The 14,583-nt window shown below is 40.7% G+C and overlaps 1 protein-coding gene across 1 annotated transcript; it reads right to left on the reverse strand.

Moving 5' to 3' along the window:
• Positions 1 to 8,061: 8,061 nt before the first annotated feature.
• SERPINA7 (serpin family A member 7) lies at positions 8,062 to 13,442 on the reverse strand. The gene is made up of 5 exons (XM_005700174.3): positions 13,406 to 13,442; positions 11,049 to 11,684; positions 9,725 to 9,998; positions 8,869 to 9,016; positions 8,062 to 8,338 (listed from the first exon to the last, which is right to left on the reverse strand). The coding sequence occupies exons 1-5, from the start codon at positions 13,410 to 13,412 to the stop codon at positions 8,141 to 8,143; spliced, it is 1,263 nt and encodes a 420-aa protein (XP_005700231.2). The 5' UTR covers positions 13,413 to 13,442; the 3' UTR covers positions 8,062 to 8,140.
• Positions 13,443 to 14,583: the final 1,141 nt, after the last annotated feature.

A 14,583-nucleotide genomic window follows, 5' to 3' on the forward strand; every position in this document is an offset into this window, starting at 1 on the left:
GGGGCCAAAGTACTGGAGTTTCAGCTTTAGCATCATTCCTTCCAAAGTAATCCCAGGGCTGATCTCCTTCAGAATGGACTGTTAGTGAGGTGTAAAAGTCTGCTACTATTATTGTGTTACTGTCAATATCTCCCTTTAGTTCTACTAATAACTGTCTTATATATTTGATGCTCCAATGCTAGGTGTGCCTATATTAATAACTTTCCAGAGTTTGGTAAAATTGATTTTGACAGAATCTACCAGTTTATTAGTTGTTTTTATGGAAGAATGGGCTTTTAAGACTCTAATCTACCATTTTCTATCTAAGGAGACTAAATGATCCTTTTAAAAAAATTTGTGTTGGTGTATAGCTGATTCAAAATATTATGCTAGCTTCTGCTGTATAGCAAAGTGAATCAGTTATACATATACATATATCCACTCTTTTTTAGATCATTTTCCCATATGGGTCATTACAGAGTATTCAGACAAGTTCCCTGTGCTATACAGTAGGTCCTTATGAGTTATCTCTTTTATATATAATAGTATATATATATATATATATACACACACACACACACACATATATCTCTCTCTCACAGTCTCCCAATTTATCCTCCCCTTCCCCACTTTCCCCTAGTAATCATACAAAAATTTGTGTTCTACATCTCTGACTCTATTTCTGTTTTTAAAATAAGTTCATTGATACCATTAGACAACATGCGTAAGTGATGCATGGCATTTGTCTTTCTGACTTACTTTGCTTAGTATGAAAATCTCTAGATCCATCCATGTTGTTGCAAATAACATTATTTCATTCTTTATTATGGATGAGTAATATTTCATTGTGTGTGTGTATATCTCTATTATATATATATATTTATATATGTGTGTACATATACATATACACACACACATATATATACACACATATATATACACACAAATATATTATATATATACACACATATATATATAACATATATATAAATATATATATATATAAACAATTTCTTTATCCATTCCTCTGTTGATAGACATTTAGGCTACTGCCATGTTCTGGCTATTGTAGATAGTAATGAGCTTTTTTTCTTAAAGACTTTTTCATCCTGAAGTCTTATTTAGAATCCAGAAGTAATTAACATTTTAAATGCCACAAGATCACTGCGATAGACTGAATGTATCCCTCCAAACTTTATATGCTGAAACCTTAATCCACCATGTGACTATATATGGAGATAGAGCTTTTAGATTATAATTGAGCAAAAAATGAACTATAAGGTTGAGGTCCTAATTACACAGGATTTGAGGCTTTACAAGAAGAAGGGGATCTCTCTCTCTCTCTTTCTACACAAACACACACACAGAGGCTGTGTCAGGACAGAATGAGAAGGTGGCTATCTATAAACCAGGGGGCTAATATTTACTAGTATTTATTCCTACTGTACTTTGATCTGGGACTTCTGGCCTCTAAAATTATGACAAAATTAATTTCTGTTGTGTAAGATACCCAATTGATGACATTTAGCAGACTAAGACATGTTTTGTTAGTGAGAAATGGGGCTTTAGCAAATACCTTAAAATGTGAAAGTGGCTTTGAAACTGGGTAATGGGTAGAGGCTGGAAGAGTTGTATGATGAAATCTAGAAAGATGGACATCAAGCTGATTCTAGTGAGGCCTCAGCAGGAAATGAGCAACATATATAATGTATATGAGATTCATTGATTGATTTTATGGAACTGGATCACATGATTGTGGAAGTTGGCAAGTCCAAAACTGGGGGACATGCTAGCAGGGTGGAGATTCAGGGAAGAGTTGATGCTGTAGTCTTGTGCCAAAGGCAGTCCAGGAACAGGAGGGAACATCACTCAGTCGTGTCCAACTCTTTGCAACCCCATGGACTGTAGCCTACCAGGCTCCTCTGTCCATGGGATTTTCCAGGCAAGAGTACTGGAGTGGATTGCCATTTCCTTCTTCAGTGGATCTTCCTGACCCAGGGATCGAACCCGGGTCTCCCACATTGTAGACAGACGCTTTACCATCTAAGCCACCAGGGAAGTCCAGAGGCAGAAAATTTTCCTCCTGTTCCTACAACTCTGGGCTCTCTAGGGTTGCAGAGCATATCTCCAAACAGAAAGTACTTCTCCCAGTAAAACCAACAAGAATCCCATTGCCTGGACACTTCAGGACTCTTTTTTCAGTGTATTACAAGCAAGAAGAGGAATCACTATCTATTGTGGCCATCCTTCAGACACAGAATGGACCCCTGCTCAAAATTTGTTTCAGATATCAAGACTGGCAAACACACAAAGTGTGAAAGTCTTGTTGCTTACATGGTAAGGATTTTTCAAGAGTCAGATTCTTTTGCTCACCCAAAATCACTTCAGAGATCAGAGAAATAAAACTGGCTTGAGGTTTTTATGGTAAGTAGGGTATGGAGATTCTTTTGTGCGTGCAGGGACCTATAAAATTTAAACCTGCCATCAGCAGCAAAGAAAAGAACACCTAGGTTTCTTGTAAGCGTGCCCAGATGTGGTACACAGAGGAATAGGGAGAGGTGAGGCTTAAAAGATGCTAGCAGTCAAACATTAAAAAATGGATTCAGGGGACTTCCCTGGTGGTCCACTGGTTAAGGCTCTGCCTTCCAATGCAGGGGTCACAGGTTTGATCTCTGGTCAGGGAATTAAGATCCCACATGCCGTACAGGTGGCCAAAAAATAGGTTCAGACTATCACACCATCTAGACAAGGGCAGTTGACCCTCTATCAGGAGGAGGAAGAAATGTTACACAGTGGAAGCAAGCTGAATATGCTTGGCCCCAAAGAAACAATCCACATGATGCCTTTTGATATTCCTTTGACCAATTTTGATGGAGAATGGACATATGCAGTAACCTTGGCCAAAGAAGTGCTCTTGTCAGGGATGAGGGTCTCAGTCATGTTACCAAGTGAGGTACAGAGACCAGCTAAAGAGAGGAGAAATGTAGAATGGATAGTGGAGGACTCTGGAGGATCTCCTTCTTGGACTTAATGTGAAAAAGTAGATTTTGACAGCATTAGAAGTAGATTGTGTTGGACATGGAAGTGTTCCATACATATTCCTTTTCAAGAAAGGACTTATTTTTTCAGATTCTAGTTGTCCAGTTAGTAGAAAGCCTTCAGTTTTCAGAACTTTCTAAGACAGTCTTAGTTGCAGAGAGATGTCTGGCCCATATCCAATGACTGATTGAGGCGGTTGTGTGAAGGGTCATCCATTTCATTGCATCAGTTGCAAAGGCACTCCCTAATAAACATTGTGCATGTTGAAACTCAACATTCATAAAAAAACTAAGATCATGACATCTGGTACCATTTCTTCATGGCAAATAGATGGGAAAAAAAATGGAAACAGTGACAGATTTTATTTTCTTGGGCTCCAAAAATCACTTCAGACAGTGACTGCAGCCATGAAATTAAAAGAAGCTTGCTCCTTGGAAGGAAAGCTATGACAAACCTAAACAGTGTATTAAAAAGCAGATATATCACTTTGCCGACAAATGTCCATATAGTCAAAGCTATGATTTTTCCAGTAGTCATGTACAGAACTGAGAATTGGACCATAAAGAAGTCTGAGCACTGAAGAATTGATGCTTTTGAATTGGGGTGCTGGAGAAGACTCTTGAGAGTCCCTTGGACTGCAAAGGGATCAAACCTGCCAATTCTAAAGGAAATCAACCCTGAATATTCATTGGAAGGACTGTTGCTGAAGCTGAAAGTCCAATACTTTGGCCACCTAATGCAAAAAGCTGACTCATTGGAAAAGACCCCGATGCTGGGAAAGACTGAAGGCAAAAAGAGAAGGATGCGGCAGAGGATGAGCTGGTTAGATGGCATCACCAACTCAATGGACATGAATTTGAGCAAACAGATATAGTGAAGGACAGGAGAACCTGGTGTGCTCCAGCCCATGAGGTCTCAAAGATTCAGGCACAACTTAGTGACTGAACAACAACAACAATGATGAACTATGTCTTCTTCCTGGAGAATATAACCTGCAGCATCCCAACTAGTGCTACCAATTTCTGTATGACTTGGAATAAGGCTAGTGTTATGGATGGGGCTCAGAGGTTAAAGCATCTGCCCACAATGCGGGAGACCGGGTTCGATCCCTGAGTCGGGAAGATCCCCTGGAGAAGGAAATGGCAACCCGCTTCAGTACTCTTGCCTGGAGAATCCCATAGACGGAGGAGCCTGGTGGGCTACAGTTCATGGGGTCGCAAAGAGTCGGTCACAGCTGAGCGACTTCACTTTCACTTCACTTTACGGACGGGATGTACGTGTTCCTCCCATTCATATGATGAAGGCCTGTCTCGGCAGTGTGGCTATATATGGACTAAGGAAGTAATTAAGGCTAAATGAGGTGGCCAGAGTGGAGAGATACCTAAGAGCTCAGTGGCTCTTCCCACACACAAGTATGCATGAGAGAAAAAGGCATGAGAGCACATGGCACAAAGGCTTCAACTAGGAAGAAGGATTTCAACAGAGATGTGATTTGCCAGCACCTTGATCACAGACCTCTAGCCTTCAAAACTGCGAGAAAAAAAAGTTTCTCTTGTTTAAGCCAATCAGTTTTGATGTTGCTATGGCAGTCTGATCAGACTAATACAGCCAGGCTGCTTAGTAAATATTCTCACGATAAATCTAATTCTTAAAGAAGACAGAAATTTATTTCTAGTCACTTAATCATCTGCAATAAGAATTTTTGGTCAGTGCCCACCTCTCTTCCATATACGTATTTAGATATCAAGGTCTTTTCCATTATGTTTTTACTGCAAAAGCAGAATTTTTAACCTGGAGTCCAGAAAAACTTCAAGGATGTTTAAGGATAAAATTTTGAGAAGCTATACATTTGTTTATGAAAAAATTCATCTGTAATTTTACCAACCTCCAGCCAAAATTTAGCATTTTGTTCATTTACAAATGTGGGCCACAAACCACAGTAGTGGCCACTGTACCTGTGATATTTATCACAAAGTTCACATAATTTCAAAACACATTATTATTGTTGGAGATATCTTGAAACATCACATACTTCCTATTACTTTGGAAAGAATGTTTTCATTATATCACTTATAAGATCTAATTAATACATTGTGGTTCAAGCATACATATCACCACACTAGTAATTTCAATTGCATTATTTTTATAATTATATTTCAATATTACTGATGGCCTTTGTAATGCTAAACTTTTTGACATTTAACATACTACTCTGAAAAGAGGCACATATATTGCATCACGCTAAAGAGCTCTTCATCTTCCTGGTGATCAAACTATTAATAAATCACGAGTAAGTCCACAATCCAGTTCAAATGAGATGGAAAAAGAATGAAAGAGGTACCTGACTTATTGTAATGCCCTGGCCAGTAAATGTCACACCACACATATACTCACATTCCATTGATGAGAACTTAGTCTCATGGGCACCCTTAATTGTAAGAAAGGCTAAGAAATGTAATATATTAGGGAAGACTTGTGTCTATGATTCTATTACAATGGAGAAAAGAAAAAAGAGTTAATTAACTTCATATAATCTATGCCACTACTTTCTTGTACCTTGTCCCCCTGCAAGTTTTCTCCCTTTTGTTCTAAGAGTTTAGTCACAGATTTTTATTGGGTTTTTCTGTGCAGAGGGACTTCCCTGGTGGCTCAGAGGTTAAAGCGTCTGCCTCCAATGCGGGAGACCTGGGTTCGATCCCTGGGTCGGGAAGATCCCCTGGAGAAGGAAATGGCAACCCACTCCAGTATTCTTGCCTGGAGAATCCCATGGACGGAGGAGCCTGGTAAGCTACAGTCCACGGGGTCGCAAAGAGTCAGACACGACTGAGCGACTTCACCTTCAACTCTGTGCAGAGACATTTGTTTTCTCCTTTCTGCTCCATTTTTAACAATGTGGATTTCTTTTTCTTATCTTGCTGTATTCACTGGGACCTCCGGGGTAATGTTTAACAGGAACAATAATAAAGTATTTGCCTTTTTCCCCAATTTAGTAAAAATTCTGTTGTGAACTTTTACTGCTAAATGATATATTGGTATAGGTATTTTATGATTAACCCTTATGAAATTAAGGAATTTATATTTTAGTCCTTGTTTGCTAGAATAAACTGAGATTTATAAGGTAAATAGTGATCATCCTTTATGATCCAGCTACAGGAATAAGTGATTAAATGAGATTTGTTCTTTAATAAGATACATGAACCGCTAGAAAGATAGTGTCTTCCTAATTCCCAACTTGCAACTGGAGAAACTGATATTTCTCTCAGAACAATTTCTGATGAACTCATTTGGAGAGGTTTAGAGAGGGAAAAGTATGGCATTTACTCAGGTCTCTGGAGGTAGGGCCTGAGCTAGAAAGCATATCTCCAAATCAGGAGACCCACACTATAATCTTGGCTCTGTCCCTAAGTTACTGGCTAATGTTGACCAACAGGAATAACAATATTTATAAGGCTTTTTATCAAATATCTGGGCTTCCCAGTTGGTGCTAGTGGTAAAGATCCCACCTGCTAATGCAGAAGATGTAAGAGACTCAGGTTCAATTCCTGAGTCAGGAAGATCCCCTGGAGGAGGGCATGCAATCCAGTATTCTTGCCTGGAGAATTCCATGGACAGAGGAGCTTGGCAGGCTACAGTCCATGGAGTCACAAACAGTCAGACACGACTGAGCAGCTAACACTTCCCTTATCAGATATCTGGCTCTGTGATGAGAACATTACATGCATTATAGCAGGAATGTTCACAAAATCCTGATGACATGGATATCATTAGTGCTCCCATTTTAAAGATGAGGAAAACAAAGTGAAGGGTTTAAGTACCTTGTCCAAGATCACAAAACAACATAAGCAGCAAAGCCAAAATTGTAATGTAACCTCAGTGAAACCAAACTGTTAGCAATGATTTTTCTGTCCTATAAATCACCTTTCCTGTCTGGACTTCCAACTTATTATCCATAAAACCAAAATGTAAGCTATACCAGGAGTAAGCAAACTTCCATCCAAATTATCTGATAAAACACCAGAATGCTTGTGGGCTATATACTTTTCTAAACATATATATTTGTTTCAACCTGAAAGTGCAATATTTGCAAAAGCACTTATGCACTTGTTATTATTTCCCTGTCACTGAAGAATCGCACCTTAGAGCTAGAATTTCAGTTAGTACATCATTTACAGTCACTGTACTATTTGTGTGTACTGAATTCTAATACTGGGGCTTTGGATACATATTGTCTGAGATAACGTCTAGTTTAGTAGATGGGGGTAGAAGAACATGAACAGACAAGGGGAAGTTGCTGAAGCATCTGAGAACAGGGAGGTATCAAACTTCAGTAAAACTAACCAGGAGATTTATACTTAAGCGACAGGGGTACAACTTTTTAGAAAGGGGTCTGATTAGAATACAGAAAAGGAAGGGCTATGAGTTATAATATGAATGAATCACTTTCCTTCTCCCCTCCCAGCTTATAAATTAGCAATAAGAAAACATTTTTTAGGGGCAAGGTGGGCTTGTACAATGAAGTTCATCTTTGTCTCTCTTGCTTTTTTGTACCATGCTTGTTAGGTCACAAAAGCTACATCCCTACCAGTAGCTCTCAGTCGGTGACTCAGCCCTGTAGTGAAAACATCTTTTTACAAGCCACCGGTGGCAGTTCTGGCAAGAACACAGAGAACAATTTTGATTAGGTGGGAAGAAAGAGGTTGAGAAGTTCACATATAATCCACTGCATTTATGCTGCTTAATATTCATTGTACTTTTTATTGGAATCATGGGGTATGAGGACTTGACCTTCATTTCAACTATTTACCAAGAGGGCAGAAGACAGGGCAATTGTCAGCCCAGTAAAATTCCTTGGAGCTGACTAATTGGGATGGGAGTGGATGTTCTGACAAAGAGGAACATATTGACATGGGGCCTCCTTGTGCTTTGGATACTGAGCCACTCATTGACTATCCGAACACACGAGTGGCCTCTTTCATACCCAGTGTAGTTCGGCTAGGGTCCAGCCTCCACCCCTGCACAAAGGAAATCATGTCCAAGCCCATATCGATCGCATCGGGCTATACTGTTTATTTATTTCTCATTGCAATAAGCACATGAAATTAGCCAATAGCCTCTTTCCCAACTACACTTCCGTTGGGTCCACAACTTTCCCTAGAAAGAGAATACTCCTAGTGTTTTTCTCCAATATCAACAACAGGAAAGATCTATCGAATTGGATGATAGGATGAAGAAGAGTTGTCTCAGGCTGATTCAGGAATCTGACTTCAGGACTGGCTTCAGTTCCCTTTTCACCAATGTAAAACATAGCCTTGTGGGCAACCTGTTGGGGGAGAACAAACACTGCTGATCCCCGGAAGAAACAGGAAATGACTTTGAAACAGTTTAGAAGTAGGGAAGTAGAAGAAAGGATGGGGCTACCCCTTCCCTATACTGTGTTGATGGTGCTTGAATAGGAAAGACACTCGGCTAAGTGTAGTTAATGAATCTCTGCTGATTGTAGAACTTGCTGTCAAGGGACAACCTTTTATTCATGGCTTTCTGACTAGAAGTCATTTATTAAGCTTTCTCCTGCCCCGCCACCTCCTCAAGAACTGTATTCCATCAGAGTCGATTCTAATGATTAAGTTCTTCCATCAGAATCATTTTAGAACACGAAAGTCGAGGATGGAAGTCACTGTTACAATGACTTGTTTTGGGGGTAATGAGAATGGCCCTGGAGTAAATCTAGCCTAGGAAGAGTTATTCTGCCTCTATAGGCTTCAGAATCATCACTGATAAAATGAGAGATCTGAATTAACTGCTTGTCAATGGCCCTTACATCTCATATATTAAAGGACTCTATCAACTTACATTGGAAACTTTAAGACCATTGTCCTTTGTGAGTCCAGAAAAATCAGCATTGTCAGCAAAAGCATCCTGGATGCCCATCTTCAGAAGGATGCCTCCAAGGTCATATGTGGCAGAAATGGAAAACTTTGGAACAAATAAGTTAACCCACCTGTGGGGAAAAGAAGAGGGAACATATGGCTATTAGAACACCAAGCTCATGATTCCCTCCCTTTCTGTCTCTTTGGTATGGTCTTGGATTCTGCTCCTTCCCTAGGAATTGATAACCACTACTATGCAGATCAACACATGATACCAAAACCTTAGAAGTTATCCCAGATGAAATGCTCTCTGGTTCAGCCCATTTGGGACTGTGGCAATGGAAGTTGGGAGATGTGACTCACTTATAATAAGCAACAAACATCTCTAGGGATACTCACAAAAGTTGGGATGTCAATGGCGTGAATGACAATTGGTAGTACCAGGGGAATTTCATGGATTTCCATCTAACACTTCTGGTGCAGTATGGAACATCTATCAATATCTTACCCATCCCCCAAGCTCCAGCTGGACTCTGGGAAAAGTATCATTTTTACTAGCTGGCTGACTTTGTATAGTTCATTTCATTTTTCTAGTCCCAACTTCTTCATTTGAAAAATTCTTATAATATTATCTCCTTTGCCGGTTTGTTGATGAGTTTAGATGAAATAATGTATGTAAAGTACCCAGCAAAGGGATTGGCAAAGAGGATCTCCTCACTATACTTTAGTGGTCATCACACAGCTCTTAAGTGGTTCAGGGTGTTTCTCCTGCCTCTGGGTTTCTTCTGAACTTAGTCTTATGCCCACCCTCCACTTTGCACATCATCTAAGATGTTTACCCCTTCTGCAGTAAGCGGTTCCACTTCTTCAGTATTTTCGATGACATGGCCCCTTCCACCCCCTCCATCTGGCCCTCCTTGGGAAGGACAAAAAGCGCCAGAGCATTCTTGCTGTAGTCCATTTGCAGCACGGTGCAGTTCAGCTCTGTATCCACCAGGTGATAGTATTGATCCACCTGGTGCATCATGGGCACTTGCACTGTTGTGGTCTTGTCCACTAAGAAGCTGGAACCCTCTTCTGTCTTGGATGGATCAAAAGGATTTGCCCACTGGGCTTAAAATACAAAGAGGAGAGAGTTGGTTTTAAACCTGCATTAGCGCCAATGTGAACCTCTCCATCAGTCATCTAATCTAGTAATGAATACCACCACAGAGGTAGGTAACTTCTGTCAACCAGTTTTAAAAATGAGTAACTGAGGATCAGGGAGAGACAGTGACTTTACATAGTCTCCCAGATAGCTGGTGGCAGAGCCAGGAGTCACACCCAGGGCTGTTGGACTCCATGTTCAACAGATGTTCCGTCTGTGTTCAAAATCACTATACTTACACTAAACCCATCAGAGCCACAGTTTCCTCTTCCGTAAAAAGGTATAAGCACATCCAACACACAGGATGAAATGAGACAACAGATCTGTTCTGCCGTTTTATCCGTCTACAAGTGTGTGATTTGTGGCCAAGAATCGTTCACTCTTCCACCAAACATGGCTGACATGTGCTGTAGAACCAGGAGAAATCATTTGGGCACAGCCCCTTCAGAAAAGAGTCACATGATTCTTGTTGTTACAAGAACCAGCTTTAGAATCAGACAAACCTGGGTGGGAATACCAGCTCTGAAATTTATTAACCGTGAAGATTAGACGAGACAATGTGTATCAACCACACATGTAGCATGGAGCTTAGTATATAGTGGGTACATAGTACGTGATAGAAGCCTTTATGTAACATGCCCAAGAATGAACAGCAAGTGAGGGTCACAACAAGATTTTAAACTAATTCTGTTTACCTGCCAAGTGCAAGCTTGTCTCACCTCACCAAATCTTTTGGAAACCATGATCCTTTAGCTAAATGTGAGCAGGGTGTTCAGACCATTGTAACTCCTCATCTCTCTGAATATTCCCTCTCCCTAGAGATTTACTTGTTTCATCCACAGAGCTATGTGTCCCTCCGGGAATATCCAAAATTACACACAGCTATATCCAGTGGAACAGGTCTCTGTGGTACGAGAGACACCCACTAATGCCAGTGAGAAGACACCGTGAGCTCCCTCCAGTGCCTCATCAAATTATGGAACATTGAACTAGAAATTGACATCTTAGAACCTTACCTTTAAAGCAAAGATAGTTCACCAGGACTGTGATGGTGTTTGGTTTGAGGTCTTGGATGAGGCCCACAATTTTCCCTTTGGTTTGCCTCTCCACATGACTATTGATCTCCTGCTGGGCTGCAGAAACATTGGAGAAGTCGGTAGAAAAGACTTCAGTCTCATAGAGTTTCTTGACATCATCCAAGAACTTTTCCAGTGGTTTCAGCTGCTTCCCAATGAAAAGGGCATTTCCCATCTGTAATTCCAGCTCCTTCTTTGGAAAATTCAGTGAACAGATCAGGTGCTGGAAGCCCTGCTGAATCTCTGCCATTGGGGTGTCTGTAAGGTTGAATCCCAAGCTTTCCAGGATTTGGGTTTGGGTGCTGGAGCAGGCCCCAAGGGAGAGCACGGCCAGTCCTGCAGAGATGCTCACAGGGGAAAAGAAGATGTTCTGATCTGGAGTCTCCACAGTGACCCTCCGGTACAGGTTGAATGCAAAGTCAGCATTGATAGATGACATCTTATAGAGAGTGGCATTTTGTTGGGGGGAAAGGCAGGAGGTTATTTTGCCTTCACAGCTGTTAGGTGGTGCACAATGAAGCCCAAGTATCAAGAGAACCAGAGAGAAGAACAGTGGCATTTTGGAAGGAAGGTAATCTATAAGAGATGAGGTGAGAAAACCATTGGGGAATCTTAGCTGGATGAAAACTCTGAATCAGAAACATGTAATAATCACGCATCGTGATTAGTAAAACAGTAGAAAATATTTAATGATGTGCTCACCAAGGCCTATGGGGATGCTTTTCTCCCCTGAGAAACTAATGACACATCTAATAGGAGCAGGAAGTAGGTTCCTGGGGCCACAGAAATAGTGGCAAGGATTGTCATTCAGATGTAATAGTGACATATGAAAATTCTGGGAGTAAACTGACTTTATGGAAATTGAATTGCTTTTTATTTGAACTAGAGGCAACCTTTTGGAGTGAAAAGAATCTTCAGATAACATTAGCACTCTTCTGCTTACATTATTATTTATATTAATATATAAGAATTTTAGATTTTTTTAATTTTGGCATTATTCTTAAGATAAAATCTATGAGAGGTGAGATGAGAGAAAGCTTGTACTTTTCTTTGAATAAAAGACTAAAAGAAGGATTTCCATCGTGGTTCAGTGGTTCGAACTCCGCCCTTCCACTGCAAGGGGCACAGTTTTGATCTCTGACAAGGGAACTAATACCCTGCGTGCCATGCTGTGTGGCCAGAAAAAAAAGGGGGGGGAAATAATTTTCACAAGAAAAGTATGTTTAGTTGGAATGGAAGGGTGGTAGTTTATGGAGCCATGTACATGATCATGAGCTGAAATTAATACATTCATGCAACATATGGAAAGTATGGGAATATTTCTAAATAACAGGAAAATGAAAGTGTAACCTTTTGCATTTCAGATCTCTGTCACCGTCAGTATAATACAGTCATTTCTAAGTTGCAAGACATCTAAACACTACTATTCTTATATTCATTCACGTTATATTTTTATTTATCAGAGCAGCAATCAGAAAATATGATGTAAGATTCTCTGAGCCTGAAAGAGTACAAGACAGAAGAGTAAGGGAGTCAGCTGTGGAATCCAGTGACCATGGACAGGAGTGATATGAAGAAAGAAATAGTCCTCTATTTTCTTCCTGAGTGATCTTGTCCACTTCTAGGAACTAAGCTGCCATAGCACAAAACTACATACTGTATTACACTGTGCTTCTATATTCTCAGTAATTTGTCCAGCTGCCTACTGCATGTATCCACTAGAATGTTCCACACATACCTCAGTTTCCATTTGGAAATCTGTTTCCTAATGTAAACACATCGTCTCCTTGACCCTCAAGGCTGCTCCATCATCTTCATTCCATATCACTATCTACTGAGGCTCCCATGCCAGAAACCTGGGAGTCATCTTAGGGGTTTCTTCATTCTTCATCTCCCACATCTAATGAGTTATGATGCCCTATGAGTGGTACCTTCTAAATACCTCTCAAAACTCTTCCCTTCTCTCCCTTTCTACTGCCACTGCCTCAGTTTATGGACTAAACTACCACTATGCCACCTGGGAAGCCTAAATTATTTCACCATATCCTAGCAAGTCACATAGCCTTCAATCTCTCCCAGTCCAACACCCCTGCTTCTACCCCCTCTGTCCAATCTCCATGTTGTCACCAAAGTCCTTTTTCTGAAAAAGTCACAGAGGCTAGTAGGGGGGTCAATTATCAGAGGATCACACTTAGACCTTGGCCTCTAGAATTAACAATCTGAAGCTCATGATTATTTGGAATTCTGACTTGCTGACAGAAATGCTCAAAGTTCCAAAAGAGGAAAAAAGTACTTACAGCACATGCCCAAGAAGCCACTTGCATATCTCAGAAAGCAAAATCTTTCCATTTTTATAATGTGCCCTACTCTATTGCAAAAGTAGAGTGTTCTTAGTTACTCATTAACGCCAGGCATTAGCCCTGGGATGATAGTTTCAAAGCTGATGTACAAAACCAAGGCCAAAAAGAACAAAGTGAAAAATGATAAGGATGGAACTTTGAATGATTGCTTTGCTGTCACATCTTCCAACTATAGCAAGAGAGGAAAAGGATGGTCAGAGCTGGTAGGGTCTGAGTTTGTGTCTTTTCAGCAGGCAGAATGAGGACCAGAGGCAAAATTGCCAAGAGGCAGCAGGACAGACTGCTTTCCCTATCACGGCTGGGATCAGCAGCCTTTTAAAGGAAAGGCACACACAGGCAGAGGCTGGGTAAACCTCTTTAATGGGTGCCGTAGAAGTTATTTACACATTGGCTTGGAGGAGATCATGTCAAAAGTAGCTTCCAACTCCAGATTTCCGATGCTGGACACATCTACGTCTGCTCAGGGAGAAATCAGTCCTGTCCTCTGGTCACTAAAATCTCCTGTTCCATCCCTTGGGCCACAGGACCCTAAAAAGGATGCAGAAGGAGCCAAGGAGAATGGAATCAAAGGTTTCATTGTTGAATATTCACTATGTACTGAAATGTGTGCTGCAAAGAAGCAAAGGGAGCTAAGAGCACTGGACTTGCTCAGGAGACCTGAGTTCAAACTTGCCTCTGCCAATTTCTAGATCTAGTGGTATAAGTAGTATTAGCAGTAGTCATAGTAGCAGCAGCAGCAACTCCAGAGTATTTAGCATGTGCAGGGTGTGATGTGAAGCATCTAATTTCAGACACTGGCCGCTTCAGGAGTACATTAAGGATACGTATATGTTAAGATTGGGGTGATTGCTGGCGGAATGGGAGTTAGCTTGAGATAAACTTAGATCACAGTCTATGGTGGGACTTGAAAGCCAAGTTAAACAGTGCAAACTTTACCTAAAGGGCATTAGAAAGCCACTGGGGGATTTTGACAAGGCAGTGACTAAACAGAGGGTGATAGTACGGTGACAACGTTTCTTCTTAAGCAAACATCGATAGAGCTCCTACTGTGTGGAAATGACCACACTTAGCACTGGAATTTCAAAAGAAACTGCCAGCTATCGGTGCTGAACCCA

The sequence above is a fragment of the Capra hircus genome (genome assembly GCF_001704415.2).
Source record: "Capra hircus breed San Clemente chromosome X unlocalized genomic scaffold, ASM170441v1, whole genome shotgun sequence".
NCBI lineage: Eukaryota > Metazoa > Chordata > Mammalia > Artiodactyla > Bovidae > Capra > Capra hircus.

What these genes read in the sequence shown, in the direction of transcription:
- SERPINA7 (XM_005700174.3), bottom strand. An exon ending in GAACTATCTTTGCTTTAAAG is followed by an intron (nt 9,999 to 11,048) that starts GTAAGGTTCTAA and finishes TTGTATTTTAAG; the next exon opens with CCCAGTGGGCAAATCCTTTT. An exon ending in ATGGTCTTAAAGTTTCCAAT is followed by an intron (nt 8,339 to 8,868) that starts GTAAGTTGATAG and finishes CTCCCCCAACAG; the next exon opens with GTTGCCCACAAGGCTATGTT.